The sequence below is a fragment of the Rutidosis leptorrhynchoides genome, chromosome 4 (assembly GCF_046630445.1).
Source record: "Rutidosis leptorrhynchoides isolate AG116_Rl617_1_P2 chromosome 4, CSIRO_AGI_Rlap_v1, whole genome shotgun sequence".
Classification (NCBI taxonomy): Eukaryota; Viridiplantae; Streptophyta; class Magnoliopsida; order Asterales; family Asteraceae; genus Rutidosis; species Rutidosis leptorrhynchoides.
The window spans coordinates 580,543,176-580,570,042 of record NC_092336.1 but is presented as its reverse complement, the minus strand read 5'-3'; the positions used below and the strand labels follow the sequence as shown (position 1 = coordinate 580,570,042).

Genomic DNA, 26,867 nt, shown 5'->3' with positions numbered 1-26,867 from the left:
GAACATATGGTGCAAAGATTACAAGCACCAGCAGCAGCAACGGCACCAACAGTACCATCAGTAACAGCACCAGTACCATCAACAATCCATGCCTCAACATCTCATTCTGTACCTCGAGTATAATCATCATACTACGTATCGTTCTACATCAATTATCTTCGTTCTTAATGGCGATTACGTAATCTCTAAAGTTTTAGAGATTATTTATTCTAGTTCCAACCGAAAACTAAATGAGATTAATATCACATTAACTCATTAAATCCATGATTATATCTGAAGAAAATATATATGTATATATATTTTCATAAAGATTGTAATTAAAAATTCTTTCGTACAAACTGTTAATGGTGAAAATATTTTAACGGGTAGGTAATACCCGAGGAATATTTAGATTTCACATTTATAAGTTACACTGTACATTCTTTGAATCCATTCAACAGTCATTTACTATCATACTTACATCCACAGATATACGAATCCGTTCACCATAGAATAACCATTTTCCTTCAATTTCGTAATTTGTGACGACCCAAAAATTTCCGACCAAATTTAAACTTAACCTTTATATGTTTCCGACACGATAAGCAGAATTTGTAATGTTGAATCTCAAAAAGTTTGGAACTACATTCATGTAATCAATTACCCTTTGACCGTGTTCGACGATTCACGAACAATTATGTGTATATAGATATGTATATATAATATATAATATTAACTGAAAACATTAACAAAGTATTAGATATATGATACTTTACATGAACATATTTGTTTCGATATATTTATCGACAGAATTAAGAGATAATATCAAATAATTGAATTATCAGATACATTATGATATGATTACGGGCCTATGTTATGAGGTCCACTGTGATTTAAGAAATCTATTCTTTTTGACAACTCAATACTTAACCAGTATGATAAAGATAACGATATTTATATTTTATTTTATTAAATATATAAAACGATTTAAATTAATATTATATATATTTTTTTATATGCGTATTATACGTACATAGTTTTATACTTTTACTATACTTTAACTTTACCTTTACTTTACTTTTACGTTACTTTAGCTTTAATAATTCATACTTTAATAATTCACTTTAATAATTCATACTTTAATAATTCACTTTAATAATTCATACTTTAATAATTCACTTTAATAATTCATACTTTAATAATTCACTTTAATAATTCATACTTTAATAATTTACTTTAATAATTCATACTTTAATAATTCACTTTAATAATTCAAAAATCTATTATAAATAGAATTCAATAGGTTTCATTATTTCATAGAAACTTGAAAATATATTTCTCTAAACTCTTTCAATCGAATTACACATATATATATATATATATATATATATATATATATATATATATATATATATATATATATATATATATATTTACTTAGTATTATTTCAAGATATTATTGGTATACATAAAATACTACGACGGAGTTATATTCAGACGATTTCAAAATATGTTTTCAAATGGGATAGAGCTAAGGAAATTATGGGTTATAGCTATGAAGGTTATGGGTATTGATCGAGGGTATTGCTCGTGAGGTCAACCTAACGTTTATCATTTTCGTTGCGTCTACGTACTTTTCTGCAATATTGAATCACAATATTGATACGTGAGCATTCATATCTTATCTTTTATATATTAATAGTGTATCCCTGACTAGTGCTCGAGTATATATGATTATGCATGTTTGTATACTTAGTTTCGTCATTAAATAGTTTATGATAAATCACGAATTTGATACATATGCTACTGAGATAAGTTATATGATATGCATGTCGTTGAAAAGTTGAAGAAAAAATTAATAACTTTTCATTTAGAAATCGTGTGGTTTCGATGAACGGATTAAAAGATATGGTCAACTGAATTATCATTAATTTTAATATTATTATTAAAATGATTATTATAACTGTTATCAGTTGATGTTATTGCTAAAATTATCTTTATTACTAAAAATTAATATTTTTATTGAAACTATCATTTTATTATTTTTATCATTATCATTATTATCAATATTATTTTATCAAATAAATATGTGTACAAAGATATTTTTACCACACGTAATGTAATTACATTAATAATACATACCACTATATTTTTATGATATTAAGTGAATTTTATAAATTTTATTACTTGAGATATATAAAAGTATATTTTTATTATATATGAATTTTAATATAAATTTTTATTTATTAATAAATGACTTGTATTATTTAGTATAATAAGATCTGATAAATATATTTAAATATATAAAACTACTATATATAAGTTATATAATAAACATGTATAGATTTTGGAAGTCATTTTGGGTCAAGTTGACTTTTGTTGACTTTTGCATGTCGGTCTCGAGCATTAGGATTGTGATACACTACGACTTGACCTAAATTGTTACACAGATATTGACCAACATATAAATATATATACTTAATATAGGTTCGTGAATCCGAGACAAACCCTGCACTTGTTCAGTGCCGTCATATACATAATTGCTACGAAATACAGTATTGTGAGTTTCATTTGCTCCCTTTTATATATATTTTTGGGACTGAGAATACATGCGCTGATTTATAAATGTTTTACGAAATAGGCACAAGTACTAAAACTAATTCTATGTGGGTTTAAACCAGAAATATACCCTTAGCTTGGTAACATTAAACTACTTTTCTATGTACGGTAGGCGCGAATCCTAAAGATAGATCTATTGGGTCTGACAAACCCCATCCTGACTATGGGATGCTTTAGTACTTCGAGGTTATTTTAAACACACCTGATCTGGTGTACTTCAGAGGGTAAAACATGAACGTTAAGGCTTGTTACCGGGTGCCTACAACTTATGGAATACTTTTATACACTTGCGAGTGTACGAATATTTATTGAAACTGAAATCTTGTGGTCTATTACTATTACGGAAATGATGGATTATGATAAACTAATGAACTCACCAACCTTTTGGTTGACACTTTAAAGCATGTTTATTCTCAGGTATTAAAGAAATCTTCAGCTGTGCATTAGCTCATTTTAAGGATATTACTTGGAGTCATTCAAGACATACTTTGAAAGACGTTGCATTCGAGTCGTTGAGTTCATCAAGATTAATATTAAGTCAATTATAGTTGGATGTAATATGAAATGGTATGCATGCCGTCAATTTTTTATGTAAGGAAAGTTTGTTTTTTAAAAACGAATGCAATGTTTGTAAAACGTATCATATAGAGGTCAAATACCTCGCGATGTAATCAACTATTGTGAATCGTTTATAATGTATATGAACGGGTCCTTTCAGTTGGTATCAGAGCGATGGTCTTAGCGAACCAGGTCTTGCATTAGTGTATCTAACTGATAGTTGTTAAGATGCATTAGTGAGTCTGGACTTCGACCATGTCTGCATGTCAAAAGTTTTGCTTATCATTTTTAGTCGGAAATCATCTACTTACCATCCTTAGGAAATTACCTGCTTATCATTCTTAAGTCTAGACGCGTTTTCCTACATTTATTGCATAATAGTGTATAGACGAATTCTTATCTTAACATATCTGTTACTGTGAACTTTGACTGACATCTTTCAAAAGATTCCTCCGTAATTTATGGGATTTTGGTATTATATATACATATGTAAATTATGTATTGAAGAATACCAAATCTAAATTCTACAATCTATTTCATACCAAAAAATTCTTTCCCTGATCATACAAGATGGATCCCTCAACCAGTTCGAGTTCCTCGGATTCCGACAGCTATGCCGATATGGATTTCCACATGAGCTCCGAAAGCAGTGTGACCGGAATGGATCAACCAATTAGCCATCATCTATTCAGGATGAATTGGGGATGGGTTCGTAATCTACTTAACCATTGGAGACAAGAAGAAGGTGATCCCTTTCATCCACCACATTGCCCTCTTGGCAATGAACCTGAAGCACTTACCGGCGAACCTGTCCGAAACACCATTTTCTCTCTCATTTCCAGAGTATCTCATCATAATTGTATACTACACCAAATTCTAGATCTTATTTATCCGCTCGTCTGAACCGACAATCACCCCGGTGTAATAGAAGAAGTCAACGAGCTTCGCGCTCGGGTAGTGGCTTTGGAGAATATGGTGCAAAGGTTACAAACACCAGCAGCAGCACCAGCAGCATAACCAGTACCACCATCAACAACATCAACAGTACCATTACCACCACCAACAACAACCGCATCGCAAACCTCAACTTCACAATCTGTCCCACGAGCATCGACGTCATACGCCATGTAGATACCAAGGAATACCACAACGATGAAGTATTGATTCATAACTTCATTGGGGAAACATTCTACGGCGATTATGTAATTTCTAAAGTTTAGAAATTATCTATCCTAGCCTTAACCATAAATCAAATGAGTTTAATTTAATATTAACTCATTAAATCAATATTACATCTGAAGAAATATACACATATATATTTCCATAAAGACTGTAATAAAATTCTTTTGTACAAAATATTAATTGTGAAATTTTTTTTAACGGGTAGGTAATACCCGAGAGATATATAAATTCACAATTAATATGTTACATTCTTCGAATCTGATTCAGCAAATCATCCATTATATTCCCTACTTTCACAACAATATACATTTTTTATAGAAATCAAAACAACCATACTCATTCAAAATCTAATTACATATTCTGATTTTGAAATCTCAGAATTCGATTCAAGATATAACCGAAATCATCACTCTTAGATTCCTACATCTTTCAAAACTATACTCTGACTTCAAAACTGTCCTAGAACCTCATTTCTATTCATGGAACTCACAAAAAATATTTGTATCATTCAAAATCTTAGAACATCATATGTATATTAACAATTACAATATGTGTTCAAACACTTCAAAATTCCTAAAGACATGCGAGATGATGATCCAACCACATATTACCCACTGTCATGCATCTGAAAAGCTCTCGAAACCAAAGTTATAGTTTAACATGTATCCATGTCAGATCCTTTGATATTTATTACCAAATATAATTTTTCAATCTCTTTCCAAAATAGACAGTTTTGTCACAGCTCCAGCAAATCACCTTCATTTGTTTATACGAATAAACCTTATTATAACAATTACCGCTTCATCATTGTTACCGGGGAACCTTTCATATCTCGCCACATTAGCAGTAAACTTATCAACAACTTCATTAACCTTCGACTTAAGCCTCTCCGAAAAGCCACTATACTTATTCATTAAAACCCCATCATGTACTCACCTACATCCTGTAACAATAATTGTCACACCAACTACTGGGAATTAGCAATCAGTATTTTGAATTTCGCGACAATTTTACGTCAAAAGTTATACATATAACGTCTATCTCCTAGACTTACATACTTCGAATGTGAATTTTCTAAAAAACATCCCAAACTATGAACTAGTTCTCCGAAATTGGAAAAATGCTGATGAAGCGGCAAAAACTGTAAACGACTTTAACAGTCAAAAGTTTGATGATAAAGAATAGTATGGTGGTAAAGCTGAGAAAAAGAGAAGGTTTGAAACTGGAAAACGGATTGAGCAGACCATGAAGGAGGCTGTGGACAAATCACAAAGACTAAACCTGCCTTCAAAGGATCCAAATGATTCAGTGTCTACTGAAATCGTTAGGAAACAACTTACTTCTTATTCTAAACCTTCACAGACAAATCTTCTTCATCATCCATATTATCGTATCTTTTATTATAATATCTTCGATATTCCTGAAGATATTTTCACAACTATTCTTATCCGAAATCTTTTATCTCTTCGCAATATCTGCGTTACAACATAAAAAGAAACTTTGTTAGTTTCTAAATTCTAAAAAAAAAATTTGAATTTAAAATAGGAATGTTTTTGAAGTAGTGTTGGGAATTGAAGCATGAGTTAGTATAATATAATGACACTTGATCAACGTGATTATATTACAGTAAGTCATGCTGAGTTTCTAATGGAACGTGATGATTCACAGAACATACCATCATCATGTACTGTTTACACGACTCTTACATTCTACCCAATTTCCAAACATATTAAGAACATATCATCTTGATAGCTCTATATTTTCGGATATTCTGGTAATTTGCCAAATCAAGATCGTGCCATTAAGATTTTCTTCTTGGAACATTAACTATGTTCATCCAAAAATTCATATCTATGAATTCTGGACCATTATCCGCTTGACTTAAGGTCGGGAAGAGAAAACGAAAGCATGAAGCTCCGAAATATAATGGAGAATATAAAGTCCGATAACAATCCCGAAATTACAAACCGTGTATATCAATGCGTATAGCAATATAAAGACACAGGAGAATAAAAAACACAATAACCCCAAGGTAAAGGTAGAAGAAAATAACTTCCTCCGGTGGTAGATGAAAAAGAAGAATGACAGATATGAAAGTTAAGAGTATATCAAGAATCAATACTGGATGAAGCATATTAACGAATGCTTTAAAGTATGAATTGGGGAGAAAGACTAGAAGGTGTGAGCTGTGGAAATAAAGAAACGAAGGGGGTGGAATTATAGTAAAATATCAGACAGAGAAATCGAGACAGATTATCGCATTTAATCAAAGAAGATCCTGATTTCCTTAATCGCCGAAGAACCAAATCTTATTGCAAAGATTTTCTTTAAATCCCATGAATTCCGAAAATCAATCATAACTACGTCATCGGTTAAAACGAATATACGTTTACTCATTTCACTCTCTTGCGATAGCTTCACTTATACTCTTCGCGTAATCAAATTGTTTTATCTATATTACTCAATGATGATAAAACTCTATTTATCAACTCATATTCGTCATGAAAACATTTTTATAGTTAGCCATGACGACCTCGATCAAATTTCGGGACGAAATTTCTTTAACGGGTAGGTACTGTGACGACCCGGAAATTTCCGACCAAATTTAAACTTAACCTTTATATGTTTCCGACACGATAAGCAGAATTTGTAATGTTGAATCTCAAAAAGTTTGGAACTACATTCATGTAATCAATTACCCTTTGACCGTGTTCGACGATTCACGAACAATTATGTGTATATAGATATGTATATATAATATATAATATTAACTGAAAACATTAACAAATTATTAGATATATGATACTTTACATGAACATATTTGTTTCGATATATTTATCGACAGAATTAAGAGATAATATCAAATAATTGAATTATCAGATACATTATGATATGATTACGGGCCTATGTTATGAGGTCCACTGTGATTTAAGAAATCTATTCTTTTTGACAACTCAATACTTAACCAGTATGATAAAGATAACGATATTTATATTTTATTTTATTAAATATATAAAACGATTTAAATTAATATTATATATATTTTTTTATACGCGTATTATACGTACATAGTTTTATACTTTTACTATACTTTAACTTTACCTTTACTTTACTTTTACGTTACTTTAGCTTTAATAATTCATATTTTAATAATTCACTTTAATAATTCATACTTTAATAATTCATACTTTAATAATTCACTTTAATAATTCATACTTTAATAATTTACTTTAATAATTCATACTTTAATAATTCACTTTAATAATTCATACTTTAATAATTCACTTTAATAATTCATACTTTAATAATTCACTTTAATAATTCAAAAATCTATTATAAATAGAATTCAATAGGTTTCATTATTTCATAGAAACTTGAAAATATATTTCTCTAAACTCTCTCAATCGAATTACATATATATATATATATATATATATATATATATATATATTTACTTAGTATTATTTCAAGATATTATTAGTATACATAAAATACTACGACGGAGTTATATTCAGACGATTTCAAAATATGTTTTCAAATAGGATAGAGCTAAGGAAATTATGGGTTATAGCTATGAAGGTTATGGGTATTGATCGAGGGTATTGCTCGTGAGGTCAACCTAACGTTTATCATTTTCGTTGCGTCTACCTACTTTCCTGCAATATTGAATCACAATATTGATACGTGAGCATTCATATCTTATCTTTTATATATTAATAGTGTATCCCTGACTAGTGCTCGAGTATATATGATTATGCATGTTTGTATACTTAGTTTCGTCGTTAAATAGTTTATGATAAATCACGAATTTGATACATATGTTACTGAGATAAGTTATATGATATGCATGTCGTTGAAAAGCTGAAGAAAAAATTAATAACTTTTCATTTAGAAATCATGTGGTTTCGATGAACGGATTAAAAGATATGGTCAACTGAATTATCATTAATTTTAATATTATTATTAAAATGATTATTATAACTGTTATCAGTTGATGTTATTGCTAAAATTATCTTTATTACTAAAAATTAATATTTTTATTGAAACTATCATTTTATTATTTTTATCATTATCATTATTATCAATATTATTTTATCAAATAAATATGCGTACAAAGATATTTTTACCACACGTAATGTAATTACATTAATAATACATACCACTATATTTTTATGATATTAAGTGAATTTTATAAATTTTATTACTTGAGATATATAAAAGTATATTTTTATCATATATGAATTTTAATATAAATTTTTATTTATTAATAAATGACTTGTATTATTTAGTATAATAAGATCTGATAAATATATTTAAATATATAAAACTACTATATATAAGTTATATAATAAACATGTATAGATTTTGGAAGTCATTTTGGGTCAAGTTGACTTTTGTTGACTTTTGCATGTCGGTTTCGAGCATTAGGATTGTGATACACTACGACTTGACCTAAATTGTTACACAGATATTGACCAACATATAAATATATATACTTAATATAGGTTCGTGAATCCGAGACAAACCCTGCACTTGTTCAGTGCCGTCATATACATAATTGCTACGAAATACAGTATTGTGAGTTTCATTTGCTCCCTTTTATATATATTTTTGGGACTGAGAATACATGCGCTGATTTATAAATGTTTTACGAAATAGGCACAAGTACTAAAACTAATTCTATGTGGGTTTAAACCAGAAATATACCCTTAGCTTGGTAACATTAAACTACTTGTCTATGTACGGTAAGCGCGAATCCTAAAGATAGATCTATTGGGTCTGACAAACCCCATCCTGACTATGGGATGCTTTAGTACTTCGAGGTTATTTTAAACACACCTGATCTGGTGTACTTCAGAGGGTAAAACATGAACGTTAAGGCTTGTTACCGGGTGCCTACAACTTATGGAATACTTTTATACACTTGCGAGTGTACGGATATTTATAGAAACTGAAATCTTGTGGTCTATTACTATTACGGAAATGATGGATTATGATAAACTAATGAACTCACCAACCTTTTGGTTGACACTTTAAAGCATGTTTATTCTCAGGTATTAAAGAAATCTTCCGCTGTGCATTAGCTCATTTTAAGGATATTACTTGGAGTCATTCAAGACATACTTTGAAAGACGTTGCATTCGAGTCGTTGAGTTCATCAAGATTAATATTAAGTCAATTATAGTTGGATGTAATATGAAATGGTATGCATGCCGTCAATTTTTGATGTAAAGAAAGTTTGTTTTTTAAAAACGAATGCAATGTTTGTAAAACGTATCATATAGAGGTCAAATACCTCGCGATGTAATCAACTATTGTGAATCGTTTATAATGTATATGAACGGGTCCTTTCATAATTGGATTTTGACTTATCAGAATCCAACAAGTGGCATAATGAAGAAAACATTGGACAAAAATAAAATTTGTTAGAAACAAACAAATTAACTATGAGAAATTTTGTTAATAATCCACGCTAACAAAATCCTAGCTAACTGTTAATTCCTTATTACATTTTATTTTCGCAATTTAATTATTGCAATTTTAATTCTCGCAATTTTATTTATCGTCATTTAATTTCTATTATTTATTTTACGCACTTTAAATATCGGGACATGTATACAAGGTTTTGACATATCATATCGATGCATCTATATATATTATTTGGAATAACCATAGGCACTCTATATGCAGTAATGCTCGAGTTAGCTATACAGGGTTGAGGTTGATTCTACAATAATATATATAATTTGAGTTGTGATCGAGTCTGAGACATGTATACAATGGGTCACGATACGTATTAATTAATTCGAATATTATATATATGAATTATTGAATTACTAACTGTAGACTACTAACTGTGGACTACCAACATTGGACAATTAAAATGAATTAAAATATTGATTATAACATATGAAACTAAACATTTCTTCAAGTTTGCCACTTGATTTCATCTTAAACCTCATTTGTATCTTTACAATTACAATATGCGTTCAAACCTTTCATGATTCTTGAAAACACTTCAATCGAGAGGATGAACCAACCGCACTTCATCTACGAAAGAAAAGATTTATACATATAGTTATGCACCTGAAAACACTCGGAACCTGAGTAAACGTTTAACACGTGTCTGTATTAGCTCTTTTAGCGTTATTATTACCAAAAAATAACTTTACAACTCCTGTTCGAGATAGCCAATTTTGTCACAGCTCCAGCAAGTCAATTTCGACTTCCCGTTCGAAACAACCTTATTATAACCTTGATATATATATGCGTGCTCTTTTATTGTTACCGAGGAACCTTTTATATTCCACCATATTACCAGCAGACGTACCAACAACCTCGTTGCTCCTTGACTTAAATCTCTCCAACGAATCACTATATTCATCTATTGAAGTCTTATCATATATCCATCCGCATCTTGTAACAAGAACTACCATACCAATTATCGGGAATCCGCAATCAATACTTTGAAAACTCGCAGCATGCCTACATCAATAGTTATATGTATATATATAACATTTTTCTCTTAGAATTATGATCTTCCATTCTGAAATTCTGAAAAGCACCTAGTCTACGAATCAATACTCTGAATTTTGAAAAGTTGAATGAAGCAACAAAAACTGTAAACGACCTTAATAGCCAAAAGTTTGATGATAAAGAATTGTATGTTAGCAAAGCTCATAAATGTTGGAACTGGAAAACGGATTGAGCAAACCATGAAGGAGGCTGTGGATAAATCACAAAAGACTAAACCTACCTTCAAAGAATCCAAATGATTCAGTATCTGCTGAAGTCATTAACGAATATCTTGCTCCTGACTCTAAACTTTTACGAACAAATCTTCATCATCATCCATCGATATTAGAAATTCTAAGATATCATCGTATCTTTAATTATTAATATCCTCGATATTTCTGAAAGATATTTTCATAACTATTCTTATCTGAAATCATTTATCTCTTCGCGATATCAGTGTTACATCAAAAAGGAAACTGTTTTAGTTTCTAAATTCTGAAAGATTTGAATTTAAAATATGAATGTTATTGAAGTAGTGTTGGGAACTGAAGCATGAGTTAGTATAATATAATGACACTTGATCAACGTGATTATATTACAGTAAGTCATGCTGAGTTTCTAAATGGAACGTGATGATTCACAGATCATAACGTCATCATGTGTCATGTTACACGACTCTTACATTCTACCTAATCTTCAAACATATCAAGAACATAATTTCTTGATAGTTCAATCTTTCTGGTAATTTAACCAATCAAGATCGTGCTATTACAATCTCTCTTAGAACATTAACTATGTTCATTCTGAAATTCATATCTACGAATTCTGGACTATTATTCGCTTGACTTAAAGTCGGTAAGAGAAAATAAAAGAATGGAACTCCAAAATATAACGAAAATGGAGAGGGTGGATTTATAGTGAAATATCCGATAAAACAATCAAAACAGATTATCGCATTTAACCAAAGATGATCCTAATTTCCTTAATTACCGAAGAACCAAATCTTATTACCAAGATTTTTTTCCTAGATCCCTTGAACTCCGGAAATCAACCCTATCTACGTCAAAATATATGACGAAACTTTATTTACTCATTTCACTCTTTTGTGATAGCTTCATTCGTACTCTTCGAGTAGTCGAATTATCTTATCCATATTACTCAACGGTAATAAAACTCTATTTATCAGCTCATATTCGTCAGGAAAACATTCTTATTGTTAGCCATGATGATCCCACTCAAATTTCGGGACGAAATTTCTTTAACGGGTAGGTACTGTGACGACCCGGAAATTTTCAACCAAATTTAAACTTAATCTTTATATGTTTCCGACACGATAAGAAAAGTCTGTAATGTTGAGTCTCGAAAAGTTTGAAACTATATTCATGCAATCAGTTACCCTTTTGACTGTTCCCAACGATTCACGAATCATTATGTGTAAATAGATATGTAATTATATATTTACATATATAAATATAAGTGTATATATTAAGTTGAATTAATAAAATACAAAATAATCATTTGAATTGAAATTGTAAAGTAAAATACAAAGTAATTAAGCTATTATATATATATATATATATATATATATATATATATATATATATATATATATGTATATATATATATATATATATATATATATATATATGAATTCTATAAATATTATTATATGTATATTGTAAAATATATAAAAGATATAAATATTGTGTGTTGGAAATTTACAATATCTATTTCTATTATAAAATAACATGATATCCTAAGTAAAAATATGTCATTATATATAATAAATAATTATTAAATATTACATAATTAATAATATGTAATATCAATATACTAAACTTATTTACAAATTAAAGTATACTTATTATATTAATAATGTTATTATTACTTTCATTAAAATAAATATTAATATTAATATCAGAATTATGAATATTATTATGTTAATATTATATATAGATATAAAACCTAATACATGTAATTTGTTACATTAATGTTGTATTTTAAAAATCATTATTTAGAAAATAATACAATTTATTATTATTATCACTAATAATATTATTATTATTATTATTATTATTATTATCATTTTTGTTATTTTTATCATTAAATATTATGAAACTTATTAAAATCATTATCATTGTTATTATTATTAATATTATTCATTTATCCTTATTAATATTATTATTAATATTATTATTATTATTATTATTATTATTATTATTAATATTTTGGATTAATATTAATATAATTATAATTAATGATTATGAATATTAATTATAAAAAGAACCATAAGAAAAATCTGATTTGGAATCAGAATCAGATTCAAGTTCCTTTCAACCTTTAGATAATTTTGGATTCTTGTTTAAACGATCACAATCAATACAGTTAAAGGGTACGATTTTCTGTTAGCCATCTATTTTGGTTTTATTTTTTATTAGATTTCCGTCCTTGAAAATAAATTCTATCGAGCAACTTAGCCTTATAATCGAGGCAATTCAGTGTTAAGTGTTAACAATAAACCCACATTATCAATTAACAACTACAATTATCTTTTACAGAGTCTAAATTGTCGAAATTGCATCAAATATCAAAGAACACCCAGTAAATACTCTGTTCGTGACATCCTCAAATCAAAATCTCAATTTTCGTATCAGTTTTAAAAATCTAAAAATGTAGAAGTGTTAGTAATCTTTTATTCAATCTTTCTGCAGAGTTTTAATAATTAATTTGTAAAATCAACAACGAATTTTGAGGTCAAAGTTTTTAAATAAAAAGTCAACCGCTTGTTCTTCATCAAAATTCGGATTCGTTTTTGTGTTTCAAGTTAAATTGATGATTCCTACAGTTTGTAGGAATGAATTAAAAACTTTTTCATGAAGGAATCCAGAGCTAAAACAGTTTGTAATTCAAAACCAAGTTTAAAGTTGATGTGTTCTTAGTGAATACTGTTACTGCTATATTTTTTTTCTTTCATTTCTGTTTTGATTAATCCCCAATCACCACACATAAATGTTTAAGTAATGTTTGGAAATCCTAAAACCGTTCACTTTTATAGCTATTAAAATGGTATTTGATTTTTGGTCGATTGAAATTGGTTGAAGAAGAAGAAGGTTAAACGGTTACAAGAAAATGGATTAAATAAATTTGGGTGGAGAATTAAAATAGAAATAATGGGACAGAGGGACGGTTTGTATGGGTGTCGGGTGAGCGAGTGGTCTTGGGTTCGAGTCCCGTTTGGAGCATTTCTTTTTAGGAGGGTATACACCTTTATTCCCATTTCCATTATTATTATAATTATTATTATTATTATTATTAATAATACTAATTATTATTATTATTATTATTGTTATTGTTATGATAAGTATTATTAATATTAACATTATTATTATGATTATTATTATTGTAACTATTATTATTAGTATTGTTATTATTACTAGTATTATTATTATTAAGTAGGATAAATATTGATATTATCATTAATAATAAAATTGTTATTTTTATTATTATGATTTTGAATATGTTAATAACATTGATATTATAAAGTTAATAATAAAGGTTAATATGGTAAAATTATAGAAAATAATTATGAATTATATGATTATATGTACAATTATGAATTTGACTAAGAAATTAAGTCATAGAAATTGTAGTTATAAGTTGAGAAATTAAAAACAAAGTTTGATAAACCTGATTATTATTATTACCACTGGTATTATTATTATTATTATAATATTAAAGCAAAGTATCATTTTATTATTATTATTATTATTATTAGAATTATTAATATTAATATTATTAATATTATTAATATTAATATTAATATTATTATTATTATTATTATTATTATTATTATTATTATTATTTTCACCATTATAATTAAAATTAACAAAATTATCATTTTTCTTAAGATTTAACATTATTAGTAAAGTTGTTATTTTTATTAAAGTTATTATTATTATCAAAATTAACATTATTATTATTATTATTATTATTATTATTATTATTATTATTATTGTTATTATTATTATTATTATTATTATTATTATTATTATTATTATTATTATTATTATTATTATTATTATTAATATCCTTAATCTAGTATATTTACAATTATTAATAAATGGTCTTTACATAAAAATATATTTAATACACATAACTTAACTATATTAATACTTTTATTTATTTAAAAATATATAAAGTGAATACAATTAATTAAATAATGATATATATATATATATATATATATATATATATATATATATATATATATATATATATATATATATATATATATATATATATATATATATATAAGTTATTAATATAGAAATTATATCACTAATAATAATATATATTTTTGTTCGATTACGATTATATGTTTAATATATATATATATATATATATATATATATATATATATATATATATATATATATATATATATATATATATATGAATGATATAGGTTCGTGAATCCGAGGCCAACCCTGCATTGTTCAGTTTCGTCGTATGCATATTTTTACTACAAAATATCGTATTGTGAGTTTCATTACTCCCTTTTTATATATATTTTTGGGACTGAGAATACATGCGCTGCTTTTATAACTATTTTACGAAATAGACACAAGTAATCGAAACTACATTCTATGGTTGAATTATTATACTGGATATCACCCTTTTAGCTTGGTAGCCTAAGAATTTGGGAACAGACCCCCAAATTGACGCGAATCCCGAAGATAGATCTATGGACTTTGATACGTCCCATCCGGGTTACGGATGCTTTAGTACTTCGATTTTATATACAGATGAGTGTACCTGTATATTGGGGATATTCTAGATGCATATGTTAATGTCGGTTACCAGGTGTTAACCATATGAATGATTTTTAATTCGCAGGTTATGCGTACTATTTTGTACTCGAGTTACGTGTACAATTATATATCTGAAATCTTGTGGTCTATTAAAATGATGGAAATGAATGTTTATGATAACTAATGAACTCACCAACCTTTTGGTTGACACTTGAAAGCATGTTTATTCTCAGGTTTGAAAGAAATCTTCCGCTGTGCATTTTCTCATTTTAGAGATATTACTGGGAGTCATTCATGGTATATTTCAAAAGACGTTGCATTCGAGTCGTTGAGTTAAACAAGATCATTATTAAGTCATTGATAGTTTGATATAATATGAAATGGTATGCATGCCGGTTAACTTTCGATGTAATGAAAGTTTGTCTTTTAAAAACGAATGCAATGTTTGTAAAATGTATCATTTAGAGGTCAAACACCTCGCAATGTAATCATATGTTATTGTATTCGTCCTTATGAATTAGGACGGGTCGTCTCAAATACTAGATGCTTGGATCTAATGTTTTGTAGGGCATTATTTTGATAAATTGTCAGTGGTGACTATCCTTGATAAGTTGATTTATATTTACACTGTATTTGTTTCTTTACTTGTGGTGGCTATGATTAACTTCCCATAAAAGGTACACTGTAATGTGACTAGAATGAATACGTTCAATTGTTTGACAGAAATTGGGCATATCGTGTTTTTTGTTTTGAAGGTCGTTTACGAATTTGTAAAGATGGGTTTAATGGGAAAGCAAACATGAAGCTACAATTTGCGAACATGTCAATGGTTAGTAATGGCATTTTTTTATACAAATTTATTGTTAGCTTTTATTTAGATTCTTATGTAGATATAAACCATTAATGGGTTGAAATTGTCACCTTAAACATCCATTTGTCTATATTTATTTCTAACTTATTACTCCTAACTCATTAGGCATTTTCAACTCTATCTTTTAGGTTTGCTTATCGGTAATGCTAATTTGAGGACACTTTGATTTGTGATAGTTAACAGAATTCTTTTAGGAGTAAGTAGTTGTTTGCAACCAAGATCACTCATGAGTTTGCTACTAAAACAATAGAAATTTTGTGGTCAACCCTTTCAAGTAAATGGGTCAAAATTGGCTCACTGCTGTATCATGGGTTTATTACTCTCCGATTTTTCTTTTTATGTTTTGCTTTTCCGGATGTTACTTCTAATTGCATATGTTGTTTTGCTTTTACCATGAAAGATGGATTTTTAACAGTAGACACAAATTTATTCTCCGAGTATACTTTACTTCTCGAGGTCGCTTTTACCTTTTTAAAAGCATATTACGAATTGCTAATTACTATTACTAATATATACTAAATCGAAGTTTTTTCGTCACATCTTTGTAAACATTAAACGGGTCAACATGTAAGTTAATAGTCAGCTTGAAATTGGTCACTAAATGGCTCTATCTTAAATGGATCATTATTTTCAAACAAAACGTGGTCAACGAAATAGTAGATTCTGTAGTTCCTAAGTTCCCATGTTCTAATATGTGAATTACAAATTTGTCTTTCTGTCATTTAAATGCAACAGCAACATTCTTCTTTATAATGAGCTTCGACAACATCAAAGTGTAATTGATTGTTTTAATCGGCTAAGTTCACACAAAAAAGTTACAAAAGTGAACGGATCGACTGGGTTAATTGGGTTGAACATAGCCTAGAGTTAACAATTGATGCATATAACCACTGAATTGCTTATTGTCCATTAACAAAACTTACAAAAGAAATGCCTTTTGGACAGTTTCTAGGAATGCCTTTTCTTTGAGGTCCTAGTACAGATACTGTCATTAATTGAATAATCTTAGGATCTTTGTTAAAGTTTTCATAATAATACAATGGGTTATGTGTAAACAAAGATCTGTATTTTTTTTTTTTGGGTTGTGTGCTTGCATGTACATCTATTAGAAGGATGCAGAATCCAACGGGCTTCGGGTTCCTCGCTCTCTTCATTACCCAATGCCTGTAAGCTAGGACTTCAATCATTTTTAGTCGATCACCTGGGCGCAAGGAGGAGATTGGTAATTGTTGTTCCATGCTGCAATGATTGTTAAGAGGCAAGTATCTTAGTTAAATATATATAAAATTATATAGAGATGCATAATACCTGCTAAGCTAAAATGCTTTTCAAAAAATCTTTGTAGACTATATTTTTTGTGACGTTAGGGTTTCCTTTTTCATCTTTTTTTATGAGGATTTTTAAACCATGGGGAGTTGTTGCTCTTGACAGAGCGACGTATAATTGACCGTGACTAAAAACGGGTTTTGGAAGATAAATTCCGATTTTGTTGAGCGATTGCCCTTGATTTTTGCTAATCGTCATCGCGTAAGATATTTTGACGGTATGTTGGAATCTTTTAAAAATATAGGGTAACACGTTGTCTTTATGAAATAAATTGATTCTTGGGAGGTAAACTTTCTGCCCAATTTTAGTTCCTGTGATGATTTCGGCTTCAATATGTCTCGCTAACAGTTGTGTCGTTATCATCCGTATTCCGTTGCATAAACCGCCAGCTATGTTCAGATTTGGTAATAATATTATCGGAACGCCAACTTTGAGTGTGAGCACGTGCGGAGGGAGGCTGGGAAAATTTTGTGAGTTGAGATACTCTGCAGGATATAACAATTCTGCCTGACCTCCGTCGTTGTTATAAGGAATGGCAAAATTGAAACTCGTATAAGTTCTTTCTTCTCTTTCAATCTTTAAAATGATTACTTCGTTAATAATATCAGCGGTTTCGTTTCGTGGACACACGATAGCTTGTTGTTGTAATTGTATTGCATTTGGTTGCCGTAACAGATCATCGTTGTATATGAATGATATGATATTTGATAAACCATTCTCATCATCATTGATGCAGAATTCGTCTGGTATTTTGATCCATGATGCATTTAGAGGATCAGAATCGTCTGGATCGCCGATGTTCCCATTTCCAATTTGTAGTAACCACTCCGCATACAACTTAATGTTTTCTTTCTCTATATGCGTGAGGTTTGGTTGTAACAATCGCATATTTTCCTCTAGTGTTATTATTTGAAAATGCTTCCATAAAGGTGAATAAACAATAGAAGCATCTAAAATCTCGAATTTGCTGCATCTTTTTTGACTGTTAAAGTTTGACGAAAATCACCACCTAAAATGAAGCTGAGACCTCCAAAAGGAACATCTGGAGCATTGAAAATATCTCTCAACGTTCGATCGAGTGTTTCTATGCATTTGCGATCATTCATTGGTACCTCATCCCAAATAATGAGCTTCGTTTTTGTCAAGAGTGATGCCATTTGAGTTTTCTTCTTTATATTACAAACACTTTCATTAGTTAAATCTAGCGGTATTCTGAACCTCGAATGCGCTGTTTGCCCTGATGGTAATAGTAGTGATACAATACCAGAAGAAGCTACAGCTAAAATGATTTTTCCTTCAGCTCTTAACGATGTTGTAAGTGCTTTCCAAAGAAAGGTTTTCCCTGTACCTCCATGGCCATATACGAATATTAGTTCTTGTTTTCGATTAATATTCGCATTGATAACCATATCACAAACCATCTTCTGTTTATGGTTCAGTTTGCTCAACAATATAGATCTTTCAATTGTTAATGCATCGCGATCATAATTCTTCTCTTGCATCATGAGCCTGTTTTGAAGGTCATCTAGCAAATGTTGTGGAATCGATGGTAAGCCAAAATCAGAAACATTTTTAGAATGCTCATTTAGCAGTATTTGAAGCTCATAGAGTATATATCCTTGTAACTCTGCTGAATTTATTGTTATACTTGACATATGTAACGACGATGCTGCACGAAGAGGTATGTCGTCTGACATTAATTTCCATGTTTGTCTCCAAAGTTTCACTGGATCAGCAACATCGCAATACATCAGTATGTGACAAACGAGAGTACGTAGCTGAAATGTCCCGTTCATATTGATTATAAACGTTCCATATTAATTGATTTCGTCGCGAGGTTTTGACCTCTATATGAGACGTTTTTCAAAGACTGCATTCATTTTTAAAACAACCATAACCTTTATTTTATCGATAAAGGTTTAAAAAGCATTACGTAGATTATCAAATAATGATAATCTAAAATATACCGTTTACACACGACCATTACATAATGGTTTACAATAAGAATATATTACATCAAAAATAAGTTTCTTGAATGCAGTTTTTACATAATATCATACAAGCATGGACTCCAAATCTTGTCCTTATTTTAGTATGCAACAGCGGAAGCTCTTAATAATCACCTGAGAATAAACATGCTTAAAACGTCAACAAAAATGTTGGTGAGTTATAGGTTTAACCTATATATTATCAAATCATAATAATAGACCAAAAGATTTCATATTTCAATATACATCCCACACATAGAGATAAAATTCATTCATATGGTGAACACCTGGTAATCGACATTAACAAGATGCATATAAGAATATCCCCTATCATTCCGGGAAATCCTTCGGACGTGATAAAAATGAATTCGAAGTACTAAAGCATCCGGTACTTTGGATGGGGTTCGTTAGGCCCAATAGATCTATCTTTAGGATTCGCGTCAATTAGTAGATCAGTTTACTAATTCTTAGGCTACCAAGCAAAAGGGGCATATTCGGCTTCGATCATTCACCCATATAATGTAGTTTCAATTACTTGTGTCTATTTCGTAAAACATTTATAAAACTGCATGTATTCTCATCCCAAAATATTAGATTTTAAAAGTGGGACTATAACTCACTTTCACAGATTTTTACTTCGTCGGGAAGTAAGACTTGGCCACTGGTCGATTCACGAACCTATAACAAATATGTACATATATATCAAAGTATGTTCAAAATATATTTACAACACTTTTAATACATTTTGATGTTTTAAATTTATTAAGTCAGCTGTCCTCGTTAGTAACCTACAACTAGTTGTCCACAGTTAGATGTACAGAAATAAATCGATATGTATTATCTTGAATCAATCCACGACCCAGTGTATACATGTCTCAGGCTAGATCATAACTCAAAGTATATATATTTTTGGAATCAACCTCAACCCTGTATAGCTAACTCCAACATTACTGCATATAGAGTGTCTATGGTTGTTCCAAATAATATATATACATGGGTCGATATGATATGTCAAAACATTTGCATACGTGTCTATGGTATCTCAAGATTACATAATATATTAGAATACATGTATAATACAATATAAGTTAGCTAGGATATGATTTGTATAGAATTGTTAATATTTCCCGTAGCTACAAAAATCAACAAATATCCAATCTTGTTTTACCCATAACTTCTTCATTTTAAATCCGTTTTAAGTGAATCAAATTGCTATGGTTTCATATTGAACTCTATTTTATGAATCTAAATAGAAAAATTATAGGTTTATAGTCAGAAATATAAGTTACAAGTCATTTTTGTAAGAGGTAGTCATTTCAGTCGAAAGAACGACGTCTTGATGACCATTTTGAAAAACATACTTCCATTTTGAGTTTAACCATGATTTTTGGATATAGTTTCATGTTCATAAGAAAAATCATTTTCCCAGAAGAACAACTTTTAAATCAAAGTTTATCATAGTTTTTAATTATCAAGCCCAAAACAGCCCGCGGTGTTACTACGACGGCGTATGTCCGGTTTTACGGTGTTTTTCGTGTTTCCAGGTTTTAAATCATTAAGTTAGCGTATCATATAGATATAGAACATGTGTTTAGTTGTTTTTAAAAGTCAAGTTAGAAGGATTAACTTTTGTTTGCGAACAAGTTTAGAATTAACTAAACTATGTTCTAGTGATTTCAAGTTTAAACCTTCGAATAAGATAGCTTTATATGTATGAATCGAATGATGTTATGAACATCATTACTACCTCAAGTTTTGTGGATAAACCTACTGGAAAAGAGACAAATGGATCTAGCTTCAAAGGATCTTGGATGGCTTGAAAGTTCTTGAAGTAGAATCATGACACGAAAACAAGTTCAAGTGAGATTTCCACTCGAAATAAGATTGTTATAGTTATAGAAATTGAATCAAAGTTTGAATATGAGTATTACCTTGTATTAGAAAGATATCTTACTGTAAATAAGAAAGATTTCTTGAGGTTGGATGATTACTCTACAAGAGTGGAAGTAAGCTAGCAAACTTGGAAGTATTCTTGATTTTATGAAACTAGAACTTGTAGAATTTATGAAGAACACTTAGAACTTGAAGATAGAACTTGAGAGAGATAAATTAGATGAAGAAAATTGAAGAATGAAAGTGTTTGTAGATGTTTTTGGTCGTTGGTGTATGGATTAGATATAAAGGATATGTAATTTTGTTTTCATGTAAATAAGTCATGAATGATTACTCATATTTTTGTAATTTTATGAGATATTTCATGCTAGTTGCCAAATGATGGTTCCCACATGTGTTAGGTGACTCACATGGGCTATTAAGAGCTGATCATTAGAGTGTATATACCAATAGTACATACATCTAAAAGCTGTGTATTGTACGAGTACGAATACGGGTGCATACGAGTAAAATTGTTGATGAAACTGAACGAGGATGTAATTGTAAGCATTTTTGTTAAGTAGAAGTATTTTGATAAGTGTATTGAAGTCTTTCAAAAGTGTATGAATACATATTAAAACACTACATGTATATACATTTTAACTAAGTCGTTAAGTCATTGTTAGTCGTTACATGTAAGTGTTGTTTTGAAACCTTTAGGTTAACGATCTTGTTAAATGTTGTTAAACCAATGTTTATAATATCAAATGAGATTTTAAATTATTATATTATCATGATATTATGATGTATGAATATCTCGTAATATGATATATATACATTAAATGTTGTTACAACGATAATCGTTACATATATGTCTCGTTTCAAAATCATTAAGTTAGTAGTCTTGTTTTTACATATGTAGTTCATTGTTAATATACTTAATGATATGTTTACTTATCATAATATCATGTTAACTATATATATATATATATATATATATATATATATATATATATATATATATATATATATATATATATATATATATATATATATATATATACATATATATATATATATATACATATATATATATATATATATATATATATATATATATATATATATATATCCATATATATGTCATCATATAGTATTTACAAGTTTCAACGTTCGTGAATCACCGGTCAACTTGGGTGGTCAATTGTCTATATGAAACCTATTTCAATTAATCAAGTCTTAACAAGTTTGATTGCTTAACATGTTAGAAACACTTAATCATGTAAATAACAATTTCATTTAATATATATATAAACATGGAAAAGTTCGGGTCACTACAGTACCTACCCGTTAAATAAATTTCGTCCCGAAATTTTAAGCAGTTGGAGGTGTTGACATATCTTCTGGAAATAAATGCGGGTATTTCTTCTTCATCTGATCTTCTCGTTCCCAGGTGAACTCGGGTCCTCTACGAGCATTCCATTGAACCTTAACAATTGGTATCTTGTTTTGCTTAAGTCTTTTAACCTCACGATCCATTATTTCGACGGGTTCTTCGATGAATTGAAGTTTTTCGTTGATTTGGATTTCATCTAACGGAATAGTGAGATCTTCTTTAGCAAAACATTTCTTCAAATTCGAGACGTGAAAAGTGTTATGTACAGCCGGGAGTTGTTGAGGTAACTCAAGTCGGTAAGCTACTGGTCCCACACGATCAATAATCTTGAATGGTCCAATATACCTTGGATTTAATTTCCCTCGTTTACCAAATCGAACAACGCCTTTCCAAGGTGCAACTTTAAGCATGACCATTTCTCCAATTTCAAATTCTATATCTTTTCTTTTAATGTCAGCGTAGCTCTTTTGTCGACTTTGGGCGGTTTTCAACCGTTGTTGAATTTGGATGATCTTCTCGGTAGTTTCTTGTATTATCTCCGGACCCGTAATCTGTCTATCCCCCACTTCACTCCAACAAATCGGAGACCTGCACTTTCTACCATAAAGTGCTTCAAACGGCGCCATCTCAATGCTTGAATGGTAGCTGTTGTTGTAGGAAAATTCTGCTAACGGTAGATGTCGATCCCAACTGTTTCCTAAATCAATAACACATGCTCGTAGCATGTCTTCAAGCGTTTGTATCGTCCTTTAGCTCTGCCCATTAGTTTGTGGATGATAGGCAGTACTCATGTCTAGACGAGTTCCTAATGCTTGCTGTAATGTCTGCCAGAATCTTGAAATAAATCTGCCATCCCTATCAGAGATAATAGAGATTGGTATTCCATGTCTGGAGACGACTTCCTTCAAATACAGTCGTGCTAACTTCTCCATCTTGTCATCTTCTCTTATTGGTAGGAAGTGTGCTGATTTGGTGAGACGATCAACTATTACCCAAATAGTATCAAAACCACTTGCAAAACTTGGCAATTTAGTGATGAAATCCATGGTAATGTTTTCCCATTTTCATTCCGGGATTTCGGGTTGTTGAAGTAGACTGAAATGTCCCGTTCTTATTGATTAAAAACGTTCCATATTAATTGATTTCGTTGCGAGGTTTTGACCTCTATATGAGACGTTTTTCAAAGACTGCATTCATTTTAAAATAAACCATAACCTTTATTTCATCAATAAAGGTTTAAAAGGCTTTACGTAGATTATCAAATAATGATAATCTAAAATATCCTGTTTACACACGACCATTACATAATGGTTTACAATACAAATATGTTACAACAAAATAAGTTTCTTGAATGCAGTTTTTACACAATATCATACAAACATGGACTCCAAATCTTGTCCTTATTTTAGTATGCAACAGCGGAAGCTCTTAATATTCACCTGAGAATAAACATGCTTTAAACGTCAACAAAAATGTTGGTGAGTTATAGGTTTAACCTATATATACCAAATCGTAACAATAGACCACAAGATTTCATATTTCAATACACATCCCATACATAGAGATAAAAATCATTCATATGGTGAACACCTGGTAACCGACATTAACAAGATGCATATATAAGAATATCCCCATCATTCCGGGACACCCTTCGGATATGATATAAATTTCGAAGTACTAAAGCATCCGGTACTTTGGATGGGGTTTGTTAGGCCCAATAGATCTATCTTTAGGATTCGCGTCAATTAGGGTGTCTGTTCCCTAATTCTTAGATTACCAGACTTAATAAAAAGGGGCATATTCGATTTCGATAATTCAACCATAGAATGTAGTTTCACGTACTTGTGTCTATTTTGTAAATCATTTATAAAACCTGCATGTATTCTCATCCCAAAAATATTAGATTTTAAAAGTGGGACTATAACTCACTTTCACATATTTTTACTTCGTCGGGAAGTAAGACTTGGCCACTGGTTGATTCACGAACCTATAACAATATATACATATATATCAAAGTATGTTCAAAATATATTTACAACACTTTTAATATATTTTGATGTTTTAAGTTTATTAAGTCAGCTGTCCTCGTTAATAACCTACAACTAGTTGTCCACAGTTAGATGTACAGAAATAAATCGATAAATATTATCTTGAATCAATCCACGACCCAGTGTATACGTATCTCAGTATTGATCACAACTCAAACTATATATATTTTGGAATCAACCTCAACCCTGTATAGCTAACTCCAACATTCACATATAGAGTGTCTATGGTTGTTCCGAAATATATATAGATGTGTCGACATGATAGGTCGAAACATTGTATACGTGTCTATGGTATCTCAAGATTACATAATATACAATACAAGTTGATTAAGTTATGGTTGGAATAGATTTGTTACCAAATTTCACGTAGCTAAAATGAGAAAAATTATCCAATCTTGTTTTACCCATAACTTCTTCATTTTAAATCCGTTTTGAGTGAATCAAATTGCTATGGTTTCATATTGAACTCTATTTTATGAATCTAAACAGAAAAAGTATAGGTTTATAGTCGGAAAAATAAGTTACAAGTCGTTTTTGTAAAGGTAGTCATTTCAGTCGAAAGAACGACGTCTAGATGACCATTTTAGAAAACATACTTCCACTTTGAGTTTAACCATAATTTTTGGATATAGTTTCATGTTAATAATAAAAATCATTTTCTCAGAATAACAACTTTTAAATTAAAGGTTATCATAGTTTTTAATTAACTAACCCAAAACAGCCCGCGGTGTTACTACGACGGCGTAAATCCGGTTTTACGGTGTTTTTCGTGTTTCCAGGTTTTAAATCATTAAGTTAGCATATCATATAGATATAGAACATGTGTTTAGTTAATTTTAAAAGTCAAGTTAGAAGGATTAACTTTTGTTTGCGAACAAGTTTAGAATTAACTAAACTATGTTCTAGTGATTACGAGTTTAAACCTTCGAATAAGATAGTTATATATATATGAATCGAATGATGTTATGAACATCATTACTACCTCAAGTTTAGTAGGTAAACCTACTGGAAGTGACAAGAAATGATCTAGCTTCAAAGGATCTTGGATGGCTTGAAAGTTCTTGAAGTAGGATCATGACACAAAAACAAGTTCAAGTAAGATTTTTACTCGAATTAAGATAGTTTATAGTTATAGAAATTGAATCAAAGTTTGAATATGAATATTACCTTGAATAAGAAAGATAACCTACTGTATATAACAAAGGTTTCTTGATCTTAGATGATTACTTGGAATGGATTAGAAAGCTTGGAAGTAAATTAGTAAACTTGAAGGGATTTTTGAAGTGTTCTTGAAGTGTTCTTCCTATGATGATTATAGCTTGATTCTTGAAGTTATTTTTGATGAAGATGATGATTAACTACTGGAAAAATACGTTCATAATAGTGTGTGTGTGTTGAGAGAGAATTAGAAAGAGAATTGGAAGTGAAATGGAGTGAATGATGAGTGGTAATTGGTGAGTGGTGAGTGGGGTTAAAAGGAGTTCTAGTTAGTTGACTAGCTCATGGTAGAAGTTAAAATTGATTAGTCATACATGACATAATCAAGAGTGGAATCCCATGCTAGTTCCTATTGGTATATACCCATAGTAAGTACGTTTTGAAGCTGTGTATAATACGGGTAAGAATACGACTAGAATTCTTGATGAAAGAAAAGAATGGGAAAGTAACTGTAACCATTTTCGTTAAGTATGAGTGTTTTGA

At 29.6% G+C, this 26,867-nt stretch overlaps 2 protein-coding genes across 2 annotated transcripts; both read right to left on the bottom strand.

Moving 5' to 3' along the window:
• Positions 1-17,847: 17,847 nt before the first annotated feature.
• LOC139842838 (uncharacterized) lies at positions 17,848-18,750 on the bottom strand. Its single transcript, XM_071832939.1, has one exon. It carries the CDS (start codon positions 18,748-18,750, stop codon positions 17,848-17,850), a length of 903 nt encoding a protein of 300 aa, XP_071689040.1.
• A 62-nt stretch (positions 18,751-18,812) lies between these two features.
• LOC139842837 (ATP-dependent DNA helicase pfh1-like) lies at positions 18,813-19,613 on the bottom strand. Its single transcript, XM_071832938.1, has one exon. It carries the CDS (start codon positions 19,611-19,613, stop codon positions 18,813-18,815), a length of 801 nt encoding a protein of 266 aa, XP_071689039.1.
• Positions 19,614-26,867: the final 7,254 nt, after the last annotated feature.

Bases quoted from the DNA above. Each gene is read 5' to 3' on its own strand.
- LOC139842838 (XM_071832939.1), bottom strand. From the start codon at position 18,750: ATGCGATTGTTACAACCAAACCTCACGCATATAGAGAAAGAAAACATT.
- LOC139842837 (XM_071832938.1), bottom strand. From the start codon at position 19,613: ATGTATTGCGATGTTGCTGATCCAGTGAAACTTTGGAGACAAACATGG.